At 51.5% G+C, this 25,624-nt stretch overlaps 1 protein-coding gene across 1 annotated transcript; it reads left to right on the plus strand.

Annotated features, from left to right (window-relative positions):
* The first annotated feature begins 413 nt into the window (after positions 1 to 413).
* XKR7 (XK related 7) lies at positions 414 to 25,624 on the plus strand. The gene is made up of 3 exons (XM_019645724.1): positions 414 to 1,180; positions 22,604 to 22,806; positions 24,082 to 25,624. Exons 1-3 carry the CDS (start codon positions 597 to 599, stop codon positions 25,035 to 25,037), a joined length of 1,743 nt encoding a protein of 580 aa, XP_019501269.1. The 5' UTR covers positions 414 to 596; the 3' UTR covers positions 25,038 to 25,624.

Consider the following 25,624-nt stretch of genomic DNA (forward strand, 5'->3'; position numbering starts at 1 on the left):
GCTTCAAAACAATAAGAAAAAGACAATAAGAAAAGGGACCTCTCAAGATCAAAGAAGGGGATAGAACAATATGTGAACACTCTGGAAACTAGGACGTGGCCTGTTAGCATCAAGTGACTGCTAAAGGGTGACTGGGGTGTCTGCCTAAGCAACCCCTTACTTCCAAGTTCTGGGTCCCCCACCCTCCTCAGATCCAGGCCACCAGAGGTAAACAGAGGAGATAAATGGAAAAAGGAGAGGTTGGAGGGGGGGCAAGTGAAGAAAAGAGAAAGGAAGTGGAGTGGGGTGGGGAGTGAGAGGCAGAGCATGTGGCTGGGGCCCCAGACCTCCGAGGAAGGAAGGAGAGGGCGACCCGGGATGCTCTTCCCTTCCTTCTCCATCTCCCTTCCCAGGGGTCTTCCCGACCCGGCCACAGCCCAGGCAGGCTGGGGGAGGGACGACAGCGGCGCCGAGGAGAATGAATAATTGAAGTAGAGGGGAGGAGGAAGAAGAGGAGGAAGAGGAGGAGGCGGGAGCCACCCGGTGGGGTCCTCCCCACTCCGCACCCCACCCCCTCCGCCTCCCGGAAGTCGCTCCCCGCCTCCTGCTCCGCCAACATGGCCGCGAAGTCTGATGGAGCGGCGGCTGCGGCCGGCCCGGGGCCGGAGGGGGCGTCCGGAGGAGCCCGGGGCAGTACGGGCGGGCGCGGGGAGGCGGCGGCAGCGGCTGGGGGCCCGGGAGTGACCGGGGAGGGAGGGTCGGGACCGCGCTACGAGCTGCGGGACTGCTGCTGGGTCCTGTGCGCGCTGCTTGTGTTCTTCTCCGACGGCGCCACGGACCTGTGGCTGGCGGCCTCCTACTACCTGCACGGTCAGCATACCTACTTCGTCCTCACGTTGCTGTTCGTGCTCCTGCCCTCGCTTGTAGTGCAGCTGCTCAGCTTCCGCTGGTTCGTGTACGACTACACGGAGCCCGCGGGGGCCCCGGGACCCGCCGTCAGCACCAAGGACAGCGGCACCGGCGGGCCCTCCATCAGCACCAAGGACAGCCCCGTCGCCTTCCGGACCAAAGAAGGCAGTCCCGAGCTGGGTCCCCGGCCCGCGCCCTCCTCGGCCAGCGCCTACCGCCGCCGCTGCTGCCGCCTCTGCGTCTGGCTGCTGCAGACCTTCGTCCACCTCCTGCAGCTCGGCCAGGTCTGGAGGTAGGAGAAGTGCAGGTGGAGGGAGCTGACTCCGAGGAGTGGGGGGTGGCGAGGGTCTGGCTGCCGTCCCAGTCCTGCTCGGACCTCTCCAGGCCCCCCTCTGTCCTGACCTCCGCCCCGCCCTACCCTGTTGCAGCTTTGATTTTTTTTCTCTGCCTCCCTGACCTCTGCCCTGGAACTCTGACCAACCCCAGTGCTATTCTCTCTGATCTGGGCATTGAGGAAGGAAGGGACGGGGTCAGAAGAGAGAAAGAGATCCTTAGGGGCATGAATGAGGAGGGCCCTGGGCTGATAAGGATGAGTATAAAGCTTAGAACAAGGCCCCAGGGCTCCCTCCAGCCCTGACCCACTCCTTTCTGCCTGAATGCTGAGCCTGGGTTTAGAAAAGATCTCAGAAGTCCTTCCTTGCTCTCAAAGATTCAGTTCAGAATTGCAGTCTATTCCCACCTTCCCAGGAGAAATACGGAATTCGAGGAAGCTAAATGAATATCCTGCCCAAACTTTTTGGACTTTTGGGAAAGGGTTTGCTGGGCCAGCCAAGAAGCTGTCTGGCTCCTGTTTCTTAGGATTCCCCCAGTTTTACCACCACCACCACCACCTCAACAGGGCCAAGGGGATTTGGGATCTTGTATCTCACATTTGTTGGCCACTAGCTGTCCTTTAATCCCAGGACAGTAAGACCAAAACTGAGGCTTTGTACAAGCAGCCCACTAACTTCTAGGCTTCTTCCTCTGCCAGGATGGATGGTGCCTGCTGAGCTGAGCTGAGTTCCTTGGAGATGGGGAATTCTGAACCTAGGATTGCTCTAGTAGCTTAGGCTCTACGGTGCACTGACAGAATGAACTTGCCTACTGTGTAATCTTAGGCGGAACCCCTCCTCCCACCAAGCCTCAGTTTCCTCACCTGTGAAATGTGGGAGAATCCCTGTCTTCTCATCTCATTGGTCTACCATTCACGTTTTTTTTCATACCTGGTGAGGTGGTCAGCTCTGTGTGAAGGCCCTGCAGACTGTAACATATTTTTAGGAATGTAGTAGATTATCATTGTTATCACAGATGTGGGGAAAGCATGGAAAAAGTCAAAGTCCTGGTAGAGATGTAAAGGGTGATTATTGCTGTTCTTGTATTTATTCTGCTACTTGTTAACATGTTCTGCCTAACTCAGAAGATTCAGTTCTGGGCTGAGGGTTGGAAACAGGACACCCAGGGTTTGTCCCAGCTGCTCACTTGCTGTGTCACCCTTGCTGTGTTGCCTAATCTCTCTCTGCCTTGGTTTCCCCCATCTGTGCCTTGCCTAGATCGATGTGTATATTCCATTTAGCTTGTCCTGGGGTAAAATGGGATGGAGTTGTATCCACACAAGGTGGTGTTATTATTATTAGCTTGACACATAAAAATATTCATGTCTACATCCAGGAACTAATCTGCATTTATCATTCTGTGCCCAAGTGGACAGATGGTGAAAGATATTTTTAGATTCTGAAATGGTAACTTCCTATTCTTGGTAGCCAAAGCTTCATTCCCCTTTCCCTTCAGCCTAAAGTGGGCCAGCTGCCCCTCGACTCACTGGCTACCTCAAACACCCCTCTTCCCCTCATTCAGAATCAACTTACAAGAAACTAATACTTCTTTCTTGAACATAAATTGAGTTTCCCTCAAACAGGTTAAAAAAAAATGACCATGGGGTGGGAGTAGCGGTCTCAGGAGAGTGGCTGGAGAGGGCTGAGGGTCCATTGAGCTCCATGGTTCCTTAGTTAAAAGGCCTAGCTCTTTCCACTCTGCCCCATTTGCAAAGTGAGGGGGTTGGGATGAAATGCTTTTGCAGGGATGACAAACTAATGGCCCTTAGGTTGAACCTGGCCTACAGAAGCATTTTGTTTGGCTTGTATAGTATTTCAAAATTCCAGAAGTCCTAGCTTCTCTTGAAAAACAAAGAAAGGAATCTAGCGGTATCTGGCCTGTAACAATTTAGACAGGGTATACGTGCTCCAGTTTGTCCAGTTCCATTTCCTTTGATCACATCTGGACCATTTCACTTAAGTTTTAGGGGCATGACAGCTCTGATTTACAGTTTTATAACAATTATTTTATTAAGCACTCACTTTGTGCTAAGCCTATTGGGTGCCTTTTTACGTTTCATCTTCTGTATCCTTCCTAAGAAACCTCTGATGTGGTTGTAGTATCATCCCTACTTAACAGATGAGGGAATGGAGGCTCAGAAAGGGGGGCATCCTTGCCCAAGGTCACACAGCTAGGGAGTAGGCGAGCTGGGACTCAAGATTTTGCCTTCAGAGCACAAGTTCAATTTATACACCCTGCGATTCTGCCACTAACGTGTCCCCCAAGCTCAAAGAATTATGAGTCTGAGATCCCAAGATTCCAGAATGATAGAAAGTCAGGGCTTCTGCTGCACTGAGATAAGAACGTGAAAGGAGGGGGAGGGAGTTGCACTATGTGGGTAAGGATGGGAAGACAGCATATATTGTGGGGAAAGTGCTGGATTGGGGGCAGTGGATCAGGAGACCTACGTCTTCATTCAGGTTTGTAACTAGCTTGCTAGGGGACCTTGGACTAGGCTCTGCCCACATCTGGGCCTCAGCTTCCCTGTATGTCGAATGAGAATGTTAGATTTGATGACCTTAAGAGCCCTCCCTTTTCTGGAATCCTGACTCTGGGTCTAATGATCAGAGCTAATGATCAGAGCTGGTCCCAAAAGCTTTGGCTTCTAAAATGGCTGAGGGTCTGGCTAAATGGAGAAAAATCCAGACAAGGTATGGAGAAGCCAGCAGGGCTGGCATTCCTAGAAATTAAACACTGTTGGCACAACATGTTTGCTTACCATGTGAAATGTTCCTACCGTGAGCAAGATCACGGTTCAGCAAGATTTGGTGCAGATGTTCTGAATGGTGGACCCTGAGATAATGAGGAAGGAGATGAGTGTCTGAGGCTTCCGGGGTCAAAGCTGGGAGACTGGCCAGTCATTCACCTCCTGATCCCACGCCCCCCCCCCCATTCTGAATAAAATCATTTGAGTCATAAAGATGTCTTTCAACTCCTCATGCTTGTACAATGCTGGATCAAAAGCTTAAATATTCTGAGGGGCCAGGTGACACTCACCTGTGTCAGTACATGCATGTCAGCCAAGACATTATGGGGACAGCCGGTTAGCCCTGTTAGAGCGCAGGGCACAGTGCTCATGACACCAAGGTTGCTGGTTCGATCCCCTCATGGGCCACTGAGTTGTGCCTTCCACAACTAGATTGAGACAACTACTTGACTTAGAGCTGATGGATCCTGGAAAAACATACTGTTCCCCAATAAAATTAAAAAAAATAATAATTATTATAAAAAAAAGAGAGAGAGGACATTATGGGGTAAGCAGTGTCCTAGAGAAAGGGAAGCCACTACCCACCTCCAGTTGAGGGTGCCATGAGAAATTATGGACCCGGGATTGTCAAGTTTTGTTTATCAAAAGAAATGGGAAATTGGGATTTTTGTTTGAATTTTCCCAATTTTCAACTACTAATTAAGATTTTTAAAAATAATGTCAACCAAAAGAAACACGTTTGTGGGCCTATCATCTTTGTGACCTCTAGTCTAGCTCTTCACAGTTGATATGGTCCTTTCTTATTCTACCCCCAAACAACCCTGCAAAATGGGTGTTTATATTATTTTAAACACAAAATGGGGCTCTGAGGAGGGCGAGGAGGGGAAGAAATTCATGAACACTGTGTCTCAGGTGGTCCCATGTGAGGTGCCCCAGGCACATGATGTCATTTTACCCTGAAACTGTCCCTCTGTTGTCAATTGATATACCCATTTATCAGACATAATAGTGAGACTCAGAGAAGTCAAGTAACTTGTCCAAGGTTACCCACTAAGGAATTGGGGGAAGGTGAGGTGCCATTTCAGTTTTGCCCAACTCCCAAGCCCACGATCTCTCCCTGACACCACCACACTGGCAGCACTGGGGTCCCAGAGCAGTGGCCATGTACAGAGACAGATTGACCCCCCCGAAAAAAGAGCACACAGATCATTTGGTGGGACATGAAGCTGGCTGTGGGCTGGGCACCAACCTGTGTTTTCATCCCTCCCTGTTCCCCCCGCCCCCCACCCCCACCAACCCTCTGAGCTATTAAGCCACTCATAGTTATTAAGCCAATTAAAGTCCTAACCCTGTCTCCTCTGACCCAGTGGGCAGCAGAGCGGTAAGCCATGAATCCTGCTTTCCCTAATCTTGAATTCACTGGGCTTCAGCTTTGCCCAGATAAGCATGGTTTGCTAAGCCAATTAGTGGGAGATGATCTGGCATGGGATTCCCCCCAGGCTGTCAGGATCTGGGGATCCCAAAGTAGGGAGGAAGGGAAGCAAACTGGGCCATCCCTCTAATATCCCCTCTATGTCTAGGCCCCAGTACTGCTCCCTCTGCCTTCGCATGAGCCTGTGCTCAAGAAAAGTTCTGAAATGAGTTAGTGACTTCCTTGGGGTGAAAGTCAAGCTCTGGGTCTCCCTTCTGGGAAGCCATATTTTTGGCATAATGGTTAAGAGTATGGACTCTGAAATCAAATGTCTTCAGTTCAAATCCTGATCCTAGCACTTCCCATGTGTGACCTTGACAAGTCCTGTGATCTCTGTTCTAGAGTGTCATCCCTTGTAAATAGGAACCATCAGGGTACACCTCTTGGATTGTTTTGAGGTTTAATGAGATAATGTGTGCCAAGAGTTCAGCAAAGGGCTGTTCCCATTGTTAGTGTTCGGAACCGTTGGCAGTGATTAGTGCCATCAGCTTTGGCTTTGTTCTGTGCAGAAGGAGGTTTGTTCACTGAGCAGGTGGCCAGGGAGGGAGCAGGGCGGCAAGAGGGTCTCGAAGGCCCCTGAAGCCATAAGGACACTGCAGCTGTTCATTTAATATGCAATCATTCATTCAGCAAATATTTATGGAGCTCCTGCTGTATACCAGTCACTGTGCTAAATGCTGGGAATAGAGTGGTGAACGAGATAAAATCCCTCTCTCATGGAGCCCAAGAGTCTAATGGGGGAAACAACAAACAAATGAAATAAAATATAATATATATATTATATTATGGGGGGTGCACGCGCACACACACACACACACACACACACACACACACACACTTTCCTCCCACCTTCTTCTAGCTGGACTAATAATCAAGTTTAACAGAGACAGATTAGTAGGAGAAAATGTCCGAAGTTTATTATGGATGTACATGTGGAGGTGCCGGAAGATATGAGGTCTCAAGATGCATTGGGCAGTTGAGGTTTATATGCCATTTTGGACAAAGGAAAAGGGGGCAGGGGTCTGGGATTTCAAAAAGAAAGCAGGGAGACAACATGTAAACAAATTCTTGTTGGGCCACCCAGAAACAATGAGAAACAGGAGAATCTAGCCAACAGATTTTTGCTTGGATCCTCCCTGTGGGCCACACTTAATTCAAATAGGTGAAGGTGAATATGCCAAGATTCCCTTCCTGAAGCAAGTTCTTCTATCTAAATTCCTTTAGGCAGGTAAGAGGGAGGGCCAAAGGTTCTTTCTGAGTCCTTTGTTTCTTAATAACCAGTGTAAAATCAATGTCCCAAAAGGCATATTTTGGGGTGGCAAAACTTTGGTCCCCTTCTGTATGCATAATGGGTCCAATAGTGGTAAGTACTATGGAAGAAGGGAAACAGGGCAGGGGCTACAGAGGTCCAGGGAGGAGGGTGTGGCTCTCTGAGACAAGGTGGCCTGGGCAGGCCTCTTAAGGAGGTGGCCTGTGGGCAGAGGGCTGAATAAGGTGAGGGCAAGCTGTGTGGAAGGGTGTTCCAGGCAAAGGGAGACAGAGTGAGGAGAGGAGTGTGGCAGAAGCAGGGAGTGGAGATCATGGGGGACAGGTTGGCTGGGGTTCAATCACACAGAGTCTCCTAGGCCATGGGGAGGACTTGGGCTTTCACCCTGCATGGAGTGGGGAGTTTAAGAGAACATGCCCAAAGGCGGAATAGGGGCTTGACTTATGTTTTACAACGTGCACTCTGGCTGCTGGATGGAAAATGGACTGGAGGGAGGCCAGGGTGAGCCTGGAGACCCTTGAGGAGGCTGCTCAATGGTCCAGGTGAGAGATGATGGGGGCTGGACCAGGGTAGTAGCAGCAGGGATGTGGGCCTGTTTTAGGCAGAGTGGACACGATATCTTTCCTTCTCTGGTCAATTTCCCCATTGGGGCCAGATAGTTAATAGTTAAGAACCCATACTCTGGAATCAGTCATATCCTGTGTCTGTTACTTTCTGTGATTTTGGACAATTGGACAAATGGCATAACATGTGTGCCTTGATTTTCTCATCTGTACAATGGGCATTCTAATAATAATAATACCTATCACAGGTGGCTTGGGGCGTAGCAAAGAACGTATAGATAGTGTTTAGCACAGTGCCTGGAATACAGGAAGTGCTCAAATCTCATTAGCCATGACTATTTGTATTATTTATAAAATGGGAAAGGGGTTGGATTCCACAGTGGTTTTCAAACTGTGTTTCCTGGCCTTGTCACCATCATTTCAACCTGAGTATCTCTGGGTTTCCCTTTTTTGACCTGTTGGTTATGGTGTCTAAGATTTTGTTCAGACAGCCCCACGGCTGAAACATGTTTATGACCCCCTGAACTCTGGGGACTACCCACAAGGTTACTCCCTGCACTCACTTTGCAGGTTTGTTCCAGTCCAGCCTCACTACCCACCTCCTGGGAGACCCCTCTCTAGGACTCCACCCTCACAGGCCCTGCCCAACGGGGCAGCAACAGGCCATTAGAGCTGCACCTAACAGACATCGTGGCGGCAGTTGGGCCCAGCGTCCCGTTTGATCTTCTGTAAAGACCACACAAGAGAAGCCCTGGGGGAAGGAGGAAGGGCTGCCAGGAAATGGCTTTGAACCCGCAGCTGGGGCGAAGGTCCCTGGAGAGAGGAAGGAGGATGGGTTAGGTTCTACTCTGGCCACTCCATTCACCTCCCTGCCTCAGAATTCCTCCCCTGGGAAATCCTATCAGCCCCTGTTTTCCCCACTACCCAACCCCATCCCGCCTCCACCGGTAGCCAGAACGATAGCTGTAAAGCTCAGATCTGACCCTCCCACTCTGGAGCCAGAAGGCCGGTAAGGGCTCCCCTCTGCCCCTCAAGCAGTCCAAATGCTTTGTCCTGGCATCGGTCCCTTTGCCTCCTGGTCTTTTGTCTCCTGAATGCTCTACCCGCCCTGCAACAAGCCACACCCTCCTTTCACTCAGACCTCTGAGCACTGCCTGCAGTCGGTCCATAACACTCTTTTCCCATTCGACTCCCAGTGAAATTCTGCACACCCTTCAAGGCCAAGCTCAAATGCCACCTCTTCTGAGGAGCTCTTCCTGAATAAACCCAACATGTGCCACCCTCTGCCCCTCAGACCCCACCTCCCACCCCCTCAAGCAGGCAAAAGTTGTTTTTTAAAATCTCAAATGGAAACTGCTTGGTTGTTTTGTTTGTTTATAAGAGAGCAGTACAGTTTTGTTGAAACCTCAGGCAGCGCAAAAAAAGATATAAAGAAGACTCCCCCCTCTGTTCATTATCCCTGGGGACAGAGAAGTAGGGTTAGGGGAGATTTCTATTTACTAATTAGATATTTCTTGTACTGCTTGAAGATTTTACTCTTTTTTTTTAAGATTTTATTGGGAAATTAGGGGAGGGGAACAGTCTTGGGGAATTGGGGGAGGGGTAAGCCAAGTTGCTGTTCTTCAATCTTTATTGTGGAGGACGCCAGTCACCATCTGGCTGCCCATTGGCAGCTCGTGGCCTCTAAGCTCAAGGTGCTGTGTTCAGTCTTAGTTGCGGGTGGGCGTAGCCACCATCCCATGCGGGAGTTGAACCAGCAGCCTTGTTGTTAAGAGCGCACGCTCTATCCACTGAGCCATCCAGGTGGCAGCTGAGCTCAAGGTGCCAAGTTCAGTCTTAGTTGCGGGTGGGCGTAGCCACCATCCCATGCGGGAGTTGAACCAGCAGCCTTGTTGTTAAGAGCGCACGCTCTATCCACTGAGCCATCCAGGTGGCAGCTGAGCTCAAGGTGCCAAGTTCAGTCTTAGTTGTGGGTGGGCGTAGCCCATCATCGAACAGGCAATCTTGTTGTTACACCAGCTGAGCCATCCTGCCACCTGTTGGCAGCTCAGCAACAGCTCAACTCAGGCTCAGTGTCACTGGCCTATATGGGAATCGAACTGGCGGCCCTGTTGCTCAGAGCTTGGGCTCTTAAGCCAACTCTTTTTTTTTTTTTAAGATTTTTATTGGGGAATTGGGGGGATGGGAACAGTGCTAGGGAATTGGGGAAGGGGAACAGACAAGTTGCTGTCATTTTTTGTTCTTCGGTCTAGTTGTGGAGAATGTTGCTTCACTGGCCCAAGTTGGCACCATCATTGCGCTCTTTCCAGGCGAGCAGATCAGTCACCGGCCTCTGGACGGCTGCTCACTGCGGTTGCTGGCTGCTCACGCTGGCTGCTGGCTACATACGGTAGCCCATGGCAACCCACTGCCACAGGGGCTGCAGCCTACGCCGTCGCCAGCGACTCATGGCAGCCCAGCTCCAGGTTGAGCTGTTGTTCAGCATCTTAGCTGTAGAGGGCAGTGTCGCTGGCCCTCATATGTGGGATCCGAACCGGGGCCCTCTGGCGTCCCAAGCCAGTTCTTAACCATCGCGCCACTCGGCCGGCCCTTAAGCCAACTCTTAACCAACTGAGCCACTCGGCCGGCCCTTTACTCTGGTTTTTAATTAACCAAGAAATACACATATACATTCACCTGTTATTAAAAAGTCAGGTATTAACTGAAAATTATAGCTGCCGTTTGTAGAGACTTAGATTAGATCATTCCTCCTCACAATAATCCTGTCAGGTAGGGCGTGTAGTGAAGTAGGACTGTGGAGCTGAGTGGAACTGTGTGACCTTGGGCCAGTCACTTAACCTCGCTAGGCCTCAATTTCCTCATCTATGAAGCAGGACAATAACATCCCTAAACAAATGACTATTGTGAAGGTTTATTGAATTAATATATAGAACATGCTTTCCACATCTGTAATATGGGCCAATTATGCTGGCTAACACTAACTGAGTTAGTGAAAATTGAGGCAGAGAAGTTAACAGCCTCCCAGTTAGTAAGTAGCAAAGCCAGGGTTTGAAGCGATACAGTCCAGCTCCCAAACCCACATGTGTAACCACCAAGCCATACTGCCTTCCACTAGTTAAGTGTATTTTTACAAAACAATCAATCATGTATTGCTTTGGGAAGAGGGGAAAAAAAGTCAAAAAAGTATTTGTAAAATTTGATTTCACTATAAAATCCCCACTGTTAACATTCTGGCTCCTTCCTCTCAGGCTTTTCCCCCAGGTACAATTACTCATCCGTCTTCAGCCTCACAGTCCCAGTCATATTCTGTTATGATCCTCTGCCCCGCTGCGTGGTTTTCCTACTAGATTACAAGCTCCTGGGGAGTTGAGGCCTTGTCCTTTCTTCTCTCTGTCCCGCATGGTGACTGGCCCAGAGCAGACCCTCTGTGGCTGTTGGTGGCCTTGTCCCCAGCCAGCTCTGGCGAGGCCCATGGCAGTTTCTTAGAACTTGAATTCTGTTGAAGCAGGCTTTGCGTCTGTGGCTAATGTAGGGAGTGCTGAGGCAGTGTGGGAGCCCTTTGCCGTTGTGGACACGGCACTGAGGTCAGCTCGGCCTACCTACATCCGCAGCCTTCCAAACTGTCATGGACAAATGCAGGCTAAGGGCAATGCATCTGTACTTGCATAAGATGTAATGGGCACAGCCCTGGGCTGTGTTCCCAGGAGGATGCAGGTGCGGCTGACCTAGGAGATGGAGGAAGCGAAGTTTCTCGTATACAGGAGGTGCTCAATAAATGTTCATGGCAACTGAATAGAATCTTTGAAATCAGAATCTTGAGCAAGACACACTTCACTGCCTGGGGTTCAGTTACCCCCTCTGTAAAGCCCAGTTGGAGTCTTGAAAATCCTGGATGAGTTTTCCTATGACTCAAACAAGAGAGCAGAGTAGCTGAGGGCTGGGGCACTGGTGCAGCTCTTGGCTCTGTGACTTCCTAACTGTGTGACCCTGGGCAACTCACTTCACTCACCAGAGCTCTCGTCTCATCTGTGGAATGGGGATATTGGTAGGATCCACCTCTTAAGGTTCTTGTAAAGATGTCTGGAAATCATATAAATGCGCAGGGCTTGTCACATACTCTAGGCTCAGAAAATATTTACTCCTATTACTAGTATTATTAGCCTAAGTTGCAGCCCATCCTAGTTACTTAGTAATAAGGTACGGGGATGGGGGAGGGGCATCCACATGCTTGCTAACCCTCCCCGCTGACCCCGTCTCAAGGAAGGAGACTTGTTCTGCGGCTCCAGGGACACAGATGGTGTGAGGACAGATGACAACCCAAGGTTACAGGGAGGGAGAATTTATTTGAATAGAAACAAGAATGCCCTGACAGTCAAGCTGCCCAGAAACAGAGCGGGCTTTTCCCGAGGGTGTGAACTCCACATCACCAAACGCACACACTTAGACAGAAGTGGCCGACTTTGGCAGGGAAGACGTAGCAGGCTCCCACATGGGATTGGAAGGTACACGGAACATCCCTAAAGCTCCCTACAGTTTTAAGAGTCTGTGGATCTAGCGTAGGGACTTTATGATGCTTGATGACCAGAGACCATAGATTGCAAATCAGTAGCCAACCAGCAAATCCAGCCTGAGGATGTATTTGTTTGGCCCACAGTTTTCTCCCCCCTGCTGTTTAATGAAACTTTTTATTATATTATGGGGGGAAAATTAAATACACAAAAGTAGAGCAGGATGATCATCCCCCATGTACCACCACCCGGGCCAACCTTGCTTTATCTGGGCCAGCACCATCTACTGGAGCTTTCTGCAGTGGTGGAAATGCTCTATATCTGCACCGTCCAATACAGTAGCCACTAGCACACATGACTATTAAGCACTGAAATGTGCCCAGTGTGACTAAGGAAACTGCATTTTCAATTTTATTTCATTTTAACTAATTTAAGTTTAAATAACCCCATGTGGCTCGTGCAGGATACACAGGTGTTGGAGATCATAGGCCTAGACCCAATCCCATTTCTTTCCTTTCCATGTTATTTTGAGGCAAATCTCAGACATCATATCATTGCACCCATAAATATTTCAGTACATCTCTAGAGAGATAGAATTTAAAAAATATAATTAAAAGATGTAATACTGTTATCACACCTAAAAAAGGAATAATAATTTCTTAAAAATTCATATGGTATTTTTAAAATTGGTTGCCAGCATTTCCACATTGGGATGATGTTTTTACATAAATATCCTAATTTCCAGCTATTCGTGAAAAATTGAAATTCCAGCCACACTGGCCTCACAGTCTCCTAGGGTAGCAGTTATCTGGAGCTAAGGGACATCCGCCTTTTTAGACAGAGTCCCCCCTCTATTGTTCTCCAGAGTCCTTCGTGATGATGTCAGCTCAGCTCCTCTACCAGATAGAAGCGGTGCTTTCTCCCTGCCCTTGATCTCCAAGTACCCTCAGGTGAAGTGACCAAAGCCACCAGGAGAATGGACTCTTAACTCCCTCTCCCTCAGCTGGCTCATGACATCCCAAACTCTGTCCAGGGATATCAGGGAAAGAGAGAAAGGGTGGTTGGGGTAGGGGAGGGGGGAGTCTTGGGCTAGGGTATGGGGTCCTGGGTTTTAGTCTCTGCTCTGTAACCATTTCACAGGTGGGGAAAATGAGGCCAGAGAGGGGAGGAAATCTGACTGCACTCACACAGTGAAGGACATAAGAGGCAGGAAACTGGTCCCGAAGTCTTTGCTGGAGAGGGATTGCCTGCTTCCCTGCTCGGCAAAAAAGAGGAGCACTGGCTGGGAGCTGCTGGTGGTAGGTGGGATGGGAGAGGGTCTCAGCTTTTCAGCCAAGCCTAAAATTAGTGGCAGGAAAATGTCTGGATTCAGCCCAGCAAAGAAAGAGGTGCTGTGACTCTCTAGGGGACCACTAAGGAGGAGGGAGACAGCCCAACTCTTAGCACCACACGAAATGGGAACCAAAACGGGAGCTGAATGTGTAACATCACATTCTTTACTGGCATTTATGACTCATTCGGCTGCCAACCCCAGGAAGGTCCTATTTTGAATCTGTGCAGCAGTGCTCAGCATTGAGGGATGGGCTGATGGAAGGGGCCTCAGAGCCATTGCCCCAAGAGCTTCCTGGACCACATTGCAAGTGAGGTAGTATATGACTGTGGGCCCAGTGTTTCCTGGAGAATCCCCAGTGTCTGGGTCCCCAGGGCATGGCTCCACTTGATTTGTACCCAGTGGTGAAATGGGGAGCAGGCTAGCCCTGATTTAAGATCTAATTCTGATGCTTCCAGCTGTTGACCTTGAGCAAGTCGCTTATCCAAATGTCTTGCTAAACGTCTCTGGAGTCCTTCACGTTGCATCGGGCCATCTTCACCTCTCACCTGGTAACTGGTCTTCCACCTTCCACCCTTGCCTCCCTCCACTCTGATCCCCACAATCAGAGTACTCCCTCTAAAATGCAGAAGTGCTATCTCATCCCGTCACCCCCTTGTTTAAAACCTTCCAGTGGCTCCCCCATCACTCTTAAGATAAAAACCAGATCCTTCACCAGGGCCTACCTCATCTCTTGCTTTCTTATCTCCTTCTCTGAGCTACAGCCATTTTGACCACTTATGGCTTCCTCCTAACTCAGGACATATGCCCGTGTTGTTCCTCTGCCAGAAACTCCCTTCTGGCCCTCCTTCACCTGCTTAGCTCCTGTGCCTGTTTCAGATCATGGCTCACTAGCCACCTCCTTCAGAAAGCCTTCCCTGACCGCCACGCCCCTTCCCAAGCTGGCCACGCCCTTTTCCAGCAGCACCGCTTTCCTCAGTGCTGGAGCATGGAACGCTGTTTGCAGCAGGTCTGGAACCCATGGAATATATTTGTCATTACATGTTTCCATGGTGATTTAATTAATGTCCAAGTCCCCCATAGACTGAGTACCAGTTGGGCTGGCTTGGTTTTGTTTACCATTGTGTCCACTGGCATTTTAGCACAGTTCCTGATACATTGCAGGTACTCAGAAATGCTGGGTTGAGTAAATGACAAATGAGCCTCCTCTTTTCTGAGACTCAGTTTCCTCTTCTGGAAGATGGGGATACTGCTTATGAAACCTCACAGGGCTGCAGTGAGGATTCTAGCAAAGTATATACAGAAGGTCTCTGATGAGTGACAGTTATTTTCAGGGGGAGGACAAAGACCCTAAAGAAGACCCTGCCCTGTGAACTTGCCCCAAAGGGACTTCTCTGACCCTCTGTCTCCTGGGGAGCACGAGGGAAAACCAAGCTAGGAGTGGGTCTCAGCTCTACCAGAAGCTAAACTGGAAATTACAAAGACCCCTCTCCCTGTTGGGGCCTCTGAGTCAGACAACTCCTTAAAGCCTCCCATTGGTTGAGGGCCCAGCACCGGGCTGGGCATTTTATATATATCACCACTTACTGATTTCATAGCCACTAAAAGGTGGGCATTGAGCGGAGGGGTGGAGAGAGGGAAGCAACTTGCCTAAGACTATACAGACAGCAAGTGATGGAGTCAGAATCTGAACCTGGGTTTGCCTGACTCCCAAGCCTGGGCTCTTTCCTTCTGCATTTGACCTCCTTTACTTGAGGAGCTTATAAAGTATGTTCACACTCTTTATTCTTTCTCTCATTCAAGAAACTAATAAATACGGAGCATTAACTATGTGCCAAGCACTAGGGACATAGCAGAGAACAGGACAGCCATGGTCCCCATACCACTGGAGACACAGACAGTAAATATGTAAGCAAGTAAATTAGACCACTTCAGATTGTGATGTGTGGTATGAAGAAAAAGAAATAAGATAACATGACAGGAAGTGGCCAGAAGGCTGGAGGGGTGAGTAGAAGTGCTTTGAAAGGAGAACGAGGGCGATCTAGGAAGTCCTCTCTGAGGAGGTGACACTGAGCTGAGATGGAAAGAATGAGAATTTGCCAGGCGTTGGGAAAGCCCTTTCCAGGCAGAGGCCCTGAGGTGAGTATGAGCTTGGATGTGAGGAAGCAGCAAAACCAGTATAGCCGGGAGAGGTGTGAGATGGGGAGGGTGGAGGCAGAGAGGTCCTGGAGGTAGACAAAGGCCTCAAAGGTCATGGTGAGGATTTCCTCCTAAGAGTAGTGGGCAGTAGCATGACCTGATCTAGGAGTTTGCAGGATCCCCCAGCGGCTGGGTGAAGTATAAGCAATAAGAGGACAAGGAGGAGATCCATGAGGGCGAATGGGGGCTGCTGCTGCTTGGAGTTTGCTGGCCTGGACCAGAGCGGTGACACGAGACAGGGTGGAAAGAAGTACTTGGGTTTAGGACATAACTGTTGCGCTGTAATCAGAATTGGATGGGTGGGGAGATGGGCCTGATGAAAACGCCGCAGGTTGGCAAGAATCAGGTGACTTGGGCCCATTTTGCAGAGGAAGACTGAGGCCCACAAAGGGGTTGGGCTTTCCCAGAAAGTCCAGTGAAGGACTTGAGCCTGGGTCTCCTGACTCTCTAATTACTATTTGTCACCCCTCCTGCAGTTTTCTCTAAACCCACATAATCCTAAGCAAGGCTTTATGTCCATCTCTGGCCAACATGGGTCCTCCTGGGAATCGGTACAGCACCCTCTCCATGCGACCGAAGCACCTTCTCTAGTGCAGGGGCCCATGGAGAGCCAAGTCTGAGTCCTTGGTGTAGCACTAACTTGCTTTGTGACTTTCTATAAGCCCCAGTCCCTTTCTGGGTCTCAGTTTCTTCATCTGTAAAACGAGGATAATAATAGTACCCACCTCAAAGGTTTGCTGTGAAGAATAGACAATATGCATAAAAAGGCTTAGCATAGTCTGTCATGCAGTTGGTGCTCAATAAATGTGAGCTATTATCATTATTTTTAACATCTGCGCACTGTCCCCCTACAGACCTTCAGAGCACTAATGGGCCCAGCTGGTGTGGGGTGTCCTGTTCCTTCCATTAACCCTACGTCCCCAGCTCCACCCTGCCCACCTGCAGAGGTCTGCAGGCCTAGCCAGGGCGGGGTGGGGGTGGGGGTGTTCCTGGATGGAGCAGGAGCGGGGGCGCCTCTGGAAGCTGCTGTGTTTTTGGCCCAGAGTGTGAGGGGGAGTGGAGAGGGGCGAGAACACACACTCGGAAACACCGAGATCGACAGATGGAGGAGCTGAGGATGTGAGAGACGCAGACAGACAGAGACCCAGCGTTGGGGAGAGGAGGAGCAGGCAGGGGAGGACAGCCAGAAAACTGGCAGTCACGCCGAGCCACGAGCTGAGCAGCAGACCAGCAGATGGACCAAACAGCCAAGAGACTGACAGGCAGACAGACAGACTAACAGGCAGGCCTAGTATCCAAGGGGACAGGCCGGATATCCTGACACCCAAGGGGCAGACTGATGTTCCCTGCTTCTAAGAGCAGAGAAGCTGACCCAGCGTCCTGGGTCCAATGGACATAGTATCTGAGAGACAACGTGACCCATCGTCCAAGGTGTAAACAGGTAGACTGACCAAGGCTCCCAGGGTGAGACTGACTGACAGACAAATAGATTGACTGACTGACAATAAATGAGGAACTTATAAATAAACAGGCTGGCCCTACATACAAGGGACAGACACAGCAACAGGCTGATCTGAGCCACAGACAGAAGAGATAATGGCCCAGGATCTGATGGCAGACAAAGGGATGGGTCCAGGCTCAGGCCCAGGTCTGACCTCTGCATGAGGACTGAAGCCCCAGCCAGGAACCCCAACCTAGTACCAGAGACTTGGGGTGACCCAGGAACAAAGAACAGGAGAGAGAAAGCATGACCCAGATGCTGGGCCCAGAAGCTTCCTGGCTTCTCAGGGATGTGGGATCCCCTCATCCTTCCCCATTAGAGAGGAGCCCCCCAGCCTGGGGGATGCTGGGAGTTTCCTGGGTCACGAAGGCAGCCAGGCCTAGGAGAAGAAAATGAGCCTCCTCCATTTCTTGACCCTGCTGCTTGCTCATGGAGGCAGGGGGTCCAGAAGGGACAGCGTCTTGGATCCCCGAGTGGAGGGATTTCATACCCCAGCTGCTGGCTTCTCTCCTGACTAGACTTGGATTTTTTTGTTCCCAACCCCACCCTCAACAATATACACTATCTGTTCTTCCAGTTTCCTCTCGGACGTGCTTCTTCTCTGAGCACAAGACAGAGTTGGCAAATTAGATCCAAAATAGACCCCTGAGCTCCTCTGTTTCCTCACCTGTAAAATGGGAGAGGTAGACGCTATCTGTTAGATTCTGGCTCACGCTGGCCTCAGGCAGCGTAAGGCTGGGAGCTGGTAAAGTTGGGTAGGCCCCACCAGGCTGAGGAACATCAGGGAAAGCTTCCTGGAGGAGGAAGGACAGAAACGAATCAGTGAGGACAGGAGTTGCCTGCGAGGTATCCTGGCTGTATGCAAACTCAGTCAGAAAAGCCCCTGAACCTCCGAGGTCAGGAGAGAGACACATGCGAACACTCACACTTATTCCTTCAACAAATATTTATTGAGTGCCTACTAGATGTGATAATGCTGGGGACACAGTGGTGACCGAGACAGACACGGTCCCTAACCTCATGGAACCACAGTGGTAAAATAGAAAATAAATGTGTAAATTAATAAATAAGGTTGTTTCATAGCGTATGTTAAGATGAAAATAAGAGAGGGCAATGCGAGAGGTGAAAGTGATTTGGCGAGGGCGGAGGGGCCAACATAGGATGGGTGACCTGGGAGGCCTCTCTGAGAAGGTGACATGGGAGCTGATGAGGAACCAGCCACAGGGAGGACCTGGGGAAGGGGGTGTTCCAGGCAGAGCAAGTAGCAAGTGCAAGGGTCCTGAGTCAGGAACGAGTTTGGCTGGTTTGAGGAGCCCCCAGGGTACCTGGAGTGCCAGGAACACACGGCACGGGGTTGAGAGGAAGAGAGAGAAATAGGCAGGGCCAACATGGCTTAGGGCCTGCAAGCCAAGGAGGGAAGCTTGGATTTTGTCCCAACTGTGATGGGTGGTTCTTTGAAGGTTCTGAGAAGGGGAATGGCACGATCTGACAGGTTTTAAAGATAACCTGCTAGTGGTCATGTGGTTTTGCCACAGAGAAGGCAAAAGATGATGGTGACCTGGACCATGGTGGAGAGAATGGATAGACTGGGGATGTGTGTTGAGGGAGAGCAGATATATCCCCGAAGGCTGGATTCCTTCCCCGAGATGGAACATCCTGTTCTGTGTGTGGTTATCAGTCCCATTTGTGGTGAAGGTCACGTTCTTCCAATTTTCTTTCAAATAGAGTGGAACAGGGCAGGCTTCCTGGAGGAGGTTTCAAGAGAGGCTGCTTGGGGATCAGGAGCCAGAGGCCTCCACGTAGCATATGCTCCCCCTCTCTATGTGCACATCCTCCTGCAGTTTACAAATGCTCGCAACAAGAAGGAAAGTGAGGCTCAGAGAGGCAGAGAGACGACCCAAGGCCACACAGCATCTAGAGCACGACTGGGCAGCAAACCCACAAGCTCAGCATGTTGCCATCTTGCCTTTCTGATCCTCACCCCGAGGGCCGTGATGTAGGCAGAAGGGCAAGTGCTGGCCCCTTTTTAGAGAAAGTAAAACCGAGGTTCAGGGAAATTAAGATGCCTGTCCTCGGCAGGCTGTTTTAAGACTTTTGTGGGCCCCACATCGATCAAGCATATTAAAATGCAGCCATGTCAAACAGCAAATGTAAATTATATATAACCAGGTAAAAGCCAAATTGCAGCTGACTGGCTGATATCATGTTCTGTTTTGCAGACATTTAATTAAACATTGATTAATTTTGATTCTGCAGTTTTCCCCTGTTTTGGAGCCAGTTTCCTTTTTTTTTTCCAGGCCTCAACCATTTTCCTAGGCCTATAAAAACCTCACAGGCCCTTGGCAGCGAGCATGTAGTGCAGCTGGAAGAGCCACCGTTTTTGGTCCTTTTGCCAAAGCAGGCAGAGCAATGTGGAACCGAGGCCCTTTCACCCCGAGACTACAACACAATCTTTCCACACTCCCCGCTGACCCCATATTTTGGGTCTCAGAGGCTTTCCTTCTTCCCCTACCTCTTCCCTGCTTTGGCCGACTGTGGTCCTGGGCTAGGTGAGCCCTTTGTCTGCGGTTAGGTGAAGCGTGGGGCTTTGGGAACTGACAGAATGGAGTAGGAGTGGGCGGGGAGGTGGGCAGGCAGCCTGTCAGGTGGTGATGGATGCTGGCTGGGCCGGGGCCTCCCTCATGCTGACCAGGGCCAGGAAACAGATGGTCTTCCAGCCTGAGAGAAACTTCCAGGGTGTCACCCTCCCCCAACTCCCCAGGCCCCTTCACGTTGGACCAGCTGGTCTATCCTTCGTGTTCAAAGTCAGAGCCACAGGAATGGGGAAGGGAATGGAGTTGGGGTTTGGGGGGTGGGGGGTGGGAGATGGAGACTGGGAAAAGTAGTCTGTGTTCTGGGCCCTCAGAAGCTCTGGGGGCCAGCTTGGTATCTCCCCTACCCCCCACCCCTGACTGCTGGCCATCTCCGGCTCTCTTCTCGGCCCCTCCTTTGTGCCCTGCCTTGGCTCAGCCCTGTCATTTCAGGCCTGGACCAAACCCCAGCCTCTCCTGGCTCTCCTCCAAGCCAGCCTCCAGAGCAAGCTTTTTAAGCCACTGAGCTTATCACATCATCCCTGATTCTGGGATAGAATTCATATTTAGAATAAAATATGAACTATTCAGTCCAGAATTTGATGCCCTTCACAGTTCTAATCTTTTTATGCTTTTGCCCATGAAAACCCTCCCCTCCAGGCCAGCAAACCACTGGCCATTCCCTTATGCTTCTCCTGCTTCTATGCCTTTGCCTCGACTGGTTCTTCCACCTCAAATGCCCTTCCACTTCCTGGGTGCCTTCAAACGCCTACCCATGCTTTAAAACTGAGATCAAATGCGTCTTCCTCCAGGAAGTCTTCCCTCACCCCCTTCCCCAGCTAAAGTTACCCATCTTTTCTCTGGTTTCCACAGCCTCTTTAATGCATCTATTTCAGCTCTTACCTTGTCTGTCTCCCCTGGGACTGTGAGACACTGAAGGGCACAGGACATGGCACCATAGCAAGTGGACAAAATATGCTTGCTACGTGAATGAATGATTCTGGCTGCAGGGATCCTTATGTGGGGGGTAGGCAGGGGTCCAGAGAATGGAAGACACGGGGAGACAAATTGCTGCTCATCAAAGAAACACAATCCATCTGGAGCTGCTGAGAAGCCAAAGGCCCTGCTTCAGGAGGTAGGGACTCCCTCTCATGGAAGCGTGCAAGAGGGTGTAAACGCACAGGGTTGGAAATCGCTAGAGGAATTCCATCATTGGATGGAAGTGTTAGACGGAGGAGCCTTTGCATTTCTTGAATCAGCTTCTGAGAGAACAGCCCTCTTCCCCATCCCAGCTGCCAGTTCCATACTGTGTCATGGTGAGGGTGTGTCTACACCTACCATTGGTGCTGGGAGGACCATCAATAGGTAGGAGAACCCTAACTGAGATGTTTGCAGCCACATTTTCAAGGGAGAGTTTGGGTCCTAGAACAATAATAGCCCTGAAAGGATCTCCAGAGTCATCAAACCCATCAGATGGAGGAACTGAGGCCCAGGAGGCTGTACCATTGCTAACACTGGGATACTCACTGGGGAAACTCTGGGTGTCGGCTGATCCCAAATTCCAGCTAGCATTGTGGTCCCTCCCTTGGGCTGGCAACACACAGTTAAATACAGTTGACCTCCAAACAATATTCTGAAAATGCCAGCACTTCGTATCTGGGAAATCCCTGGTTCCCCAATTTTGAATTCAAGAAATAGGGTCACTAAATCTGTTCTGATTCTCTCCTCTGGTTTCTGGGGGGATCGCATCTAGAGAAGCCCTCTCTGGTTTTAGCGAAGGTCATGCCTGCCCCATGAGTCAGAATTTGGGGGTTCAGAGGGGCAGTATCTGTGACTGCAACAGCCAGGGGTGGAGCTGCTGGGCAAAGGCACCAGGGCAGAGAGAGGAAATCAGACCCAGCGTTCTGTGTGGACTGATCCCTTGTCACTAGTAGGTACAGTGGCAAAGTACCTTCTCATCCATTTAATTCTCATAGCTACTTTGGGAGGGATTATCTAGGGCTCAGAAAGGGTCTTATTCAAGATAACACAATACATTAGAAGCACAGTCAGGAGTTGAACTCAGGACTTCAGGATCCCTTCCATACTCCCTTACTGGGTTGCCATAGTTCCATTCAGTTACACTAACTTTCGATTCTGCACACATTCATTCAGCCAGCACAGATTGAGCACTGCCTGTGTGCTAAGGACTGAGGGTACACCAGTTAGCAAGCTGATCTAGCATCCTCGTGGAGTTCACAGTCTGGGGGAGATGGATGCATAACCAAGCAGTTACAACCCACTGTGACAAGTGCTGGGTTGGAGGGCAACCTGGGAGAGGCCCCCTAGCCCAGGTGGAGGGTGGTCAGCAGAGGCTTCCTGGAAGAAGTTATGCTCATAAGCTGAGCCTTGGAAGAAAAGTAAGAATTATACAGGCTGGGGGCTGGAGTGGGGGTGGGTCACAGGGCAGGGTGTTCCAGGCAGAGGGAACAGCAGGTGCAAAAGCCCAGTGAAAGCATTGTGAGCTGGAATCTGGGACCGTTGCAGAGTAGCTGGAGTCATGAATTTTGTTCAGACAAGTAACATGAGAGGAAGCAGCAAAGTCTCATATGCCAAGGCCTTCCCTGTGCCCTGTGGGGAGAACTGGGCACTCAGAGGTGGCGTTGAGTACAGGCCAGGAAGCTGCTGGTGGCAACAGAACTGGGGGCTGGCACCAGGGACTGCCCCTGAAGGAACCTATGTGCAGGCGAATTTTATGGCATACAGGGAGAGTCCGAGTTGCCTAGTAAGAGTGTGGGCCCTGAGGACAAATGACATGGACAAATGACATTCCTCCCCGAGTCTCAGTTTCCTCATCTATAAAATGGGGATAATAATAGGGCTACTGTAAGCTTAGGGCACTGTAAGGTGTCAGGAACCCTGCGAAGAAAGCAGGCCCCAAGGTACTAGAACAATAATGATGATGGGACTGCTATAGGAAGCGCACAGTTTGTGTCAAGGCTTTAAGCTAACGAGCCCATTAGGAGCTTTCCCAACAACAGCCCCAGGAAGTTATCCTTTCCAAATGCTCATTTTACAGTTGAGGTAATCGGCTCAGTGCAGTGAATGACTTGCCCAGAGCTACATGCAGCCCCACTTGGCCTTTGCGCTTGCTGGGTAGCGAGGATCGGGTTGGGAGCGGGTGCCTAAGCACCACGTCCCTCCGGCAGGTACCTGCGCGCCATGTACCTGGGACTACAGAGCCGCTGGCGCGGGGAGCGGCTGCGGCGCCACTTCTACTGGCGGATGCTGTTCGAGAGCGCCGACGTGAGCATGCTGCGCCTGCTGGAGACCTTCCTGCGCAGCGCGCCGCAGCTCGTGCTGCAGCTCAGTCTCTTGGTGCACCGAGGCGGCTATCCCGACCTACTGCTCGGTGAGCCCCGCCCCCACCGTCCTCCCTGCCGGGGACTCTGGGGATGCCCTGCACCCCTCCTCCACCCCCCCAGCTCACTCACCTTCAGTCAATATTCAGTATTGTTACTGCCCGCGTGTCAACTCTCCCTGCCTCAAGGCCCCCGGGGATATCCTGTGCACCCCATTACCCTGCTCCACTCACTGCCTCTTCTACTCTCACCACCCTCCAGGCCTCTGGAGACCCCCCCCCCGCCCCCGTAGCGGCCCCTCCAATGGCTCACTTACCCTCAGTGTTAGGAGACCTGCCCCCCCCCCTTCTTGCTTCCTCTCAGGCCCCTGTGGGATTCCCCCTCCAGTCCTCCCCTTTTCCTCATTGTCAGGGAAGACCAGACCCCATTTCTGCCAAGTCCAGAGTCCCTTGACTCCATCACCATAGCTCAGACCATCCCCTGCCGGCTTCATTTCGCAAACTGTCCCAATCCCAGCCTGCATCTCCTGGAGACCCCCTGCCTCTTGACCTGACCCATTCATCAGCTTCCAGAGAGCCTATCCATCTATCCTCTCACTGCTCTTCACCCCCCTGCCCCCCGGGAACCTCTACGAGGCCTAGTCTTGGTCCCCATGCATTCAGCCCCACCTTGCCCCTTCCCTAATTCCAACAGACCAGGTCAACCCCTTCCATGTCAGAGAAATGCCACATCCCCAGTCTCGCTGGAGCTCCCCATGCTCCTCCCACCCAGAATCTGTCCAGCCCACTCTCAATGTCCTGAAAGACTTTATCACCATATACAGGCCCCCCGGGGATCCCCAGTCAGAACTCTTCCCACCCTAGATTTTCTTCCCATCCACTCAGCTGTGCTCAGCTTGGTATCTCTCTCCACACCCCAGCCTCATTCGGGTGATGTGTAGCTTCTAACAGTCCCCTCCTGGCTCCTCCAAGCCCTAATTGTGACACTCCCCCCTCACCTTCTTTTCCATTCCCAGAGTCCTAGATCCTAATTGCCCACCCTCCCACCAAGACCCCTGAACCCTAACAGCTCCATACTAGAGACCTGGACCTGCCCCTTATGGAGACCCAAGTCACCCACCTTCCTTCTCACCTTTGCACCTCCATCCACTCTCATCCCCCATCACTGCTCTTGAAGGCCACCCACTCAGGCCGTCCTCACGCCCTGCTTGATTTGTACACCCTTCCCTCACACCTCCTCAGAGCCCAGCTCCTGATCCAGAACCCTCCCCTCTACCCAGACCCACCCCTAACCCAGCCCGCCCCACCCCCACCCTGTCTCCACAGCCCTCTCCACCTCCGCTTCACTCGTGTCCCTGGCCTGGACGCTGGCCTCCTACCAGAAGGTGCTGCGGGACTCACGGGATGACAAGCGGCCGCTGTCCTACAAGGGCGCCGTGGTGCAGGTGCTGTGGCACCTGTTCACTATTGCGGCCCGCAGCCTGGCCTTCGCGCTCTTCGCCAGCGTCTACAAGCTCTACTTCGGCATCTTCATTGTGGCTCACTGGTGTATCATGACCTTCTGGGTCATCCAGGGCGAGACGGACTTCTGCATGTCCAAGTGGGAGGAGATCATCTACAACATGGTGGTGGGCATCATCTATATCTTCTGCTGGTTCAATGTCAAGGAGGGCCGCAGCCGCCGCCGCATGACCCTCTACTACTGCATCGTCCTGCTGGAGAACGCAGCACTCACCGGCTTCTGGTACTCCAGCCGCAATTTCTCCACCGACTTCCACTCGCTCATCCTGGTCTGTGTGGTGGCATCCAGCTTCGCGCTGGGCATATTCTTCATGTGTGTCTACTACTGTCTCCTGCACCCCAATGGGCCCATGCTGGGTCCCCAGGCACCTGGCTGCATCTGCCCTGAGTCCGCAGAGCCCTGTGGCCCACCAGCCGACGCTGTCACAAGTCCCCCGAGGTCCCTGCCAAGGACTACAGGCGCTGAGCGGGATGGGGCCTCAGTGGGGGGAGAGCGTGCAGGGACCCCCACACCACCTGTCTTCCAGGTGCGGCCTGGCCTGCCTCCCACGCCAGTGGCCCGCACCATTCGGACAGAGGGGCCTGTCATTCGGATTGACCTGCCTCGTAAGAAGTACCCCGCGTGGGATGCTCATTTTATTGACCGCCGGCTCCGGAAGACCATTCTGGCGCTGGAATACTCCTCGCCTGTCACGCCCCGGTTACAGTACCGGAGCGTGGGGACCTCCCAGGAGCTGCTGGAGTATGAGACCACAGTATAGGCCACAGTCTCTCCCCCAAAAGGGGTGGGCTTTGCAAGCCTCACATCAACCACAGTTTTGAGCCTGGAATTTCAGGGTCACCAGGCTAAGGGGGGACTGGATCTGGATCTGTTGGTCCAAAGGTAGATTGGCCCCATTGGGTTCTTTCAGGGGAGCGGGCAGCCTTGTGGAGGCCCCAGCCCGAGGCCCTGTTTTCAGCCCTGTGGCCCATTTCGTAACCCCTCCTTGAACCAGGGCCTGGGTACTCAACTGGTGCTACACTCCTCCTGAGCCACCTGTCCCTCTTTCATGAAGGCCTCCATTACCACTTCTGGTGCTGGGGACACCACACCCTCTCCCCTGCCTGGAGTTGCACACGTGTCACCCCTGGCGGGCCTGTCAGAGCAGGAGCATTGTCTGGGATCCATGACTGAGGAGGCCCTGTGCCCCTGAGGGGCTGGTGGGGGTGGGCTGCCTTTGCGGTGGGAGGAGATCTCTGAGGATGGGGAAGGCTATGGAAGATGTGAGGTGTGAGGTTGGAGCATCTGGCAGACAAGTGGGTACAGTTCCTGTGGGGTCCAAGGTCAGGAGCCTGGGCAAGAGTGGGA

This window comes from Hipposideros armiger, unplaced genomic scaffold, assembly GCF_001890085.2.
Source record: "Hipposideros armiger isolate ML-2016 unplaced genomic scaffold, ASM189008v1 scaffold_94, whole genome shotgun sequence".
Classification (NCBI taxonomy): Eukaryota; Metazoa; Chordata; class Mammalia; order Chiroptera; family Hipposideridae; genus Hipposideros; species Hipposideros armiger.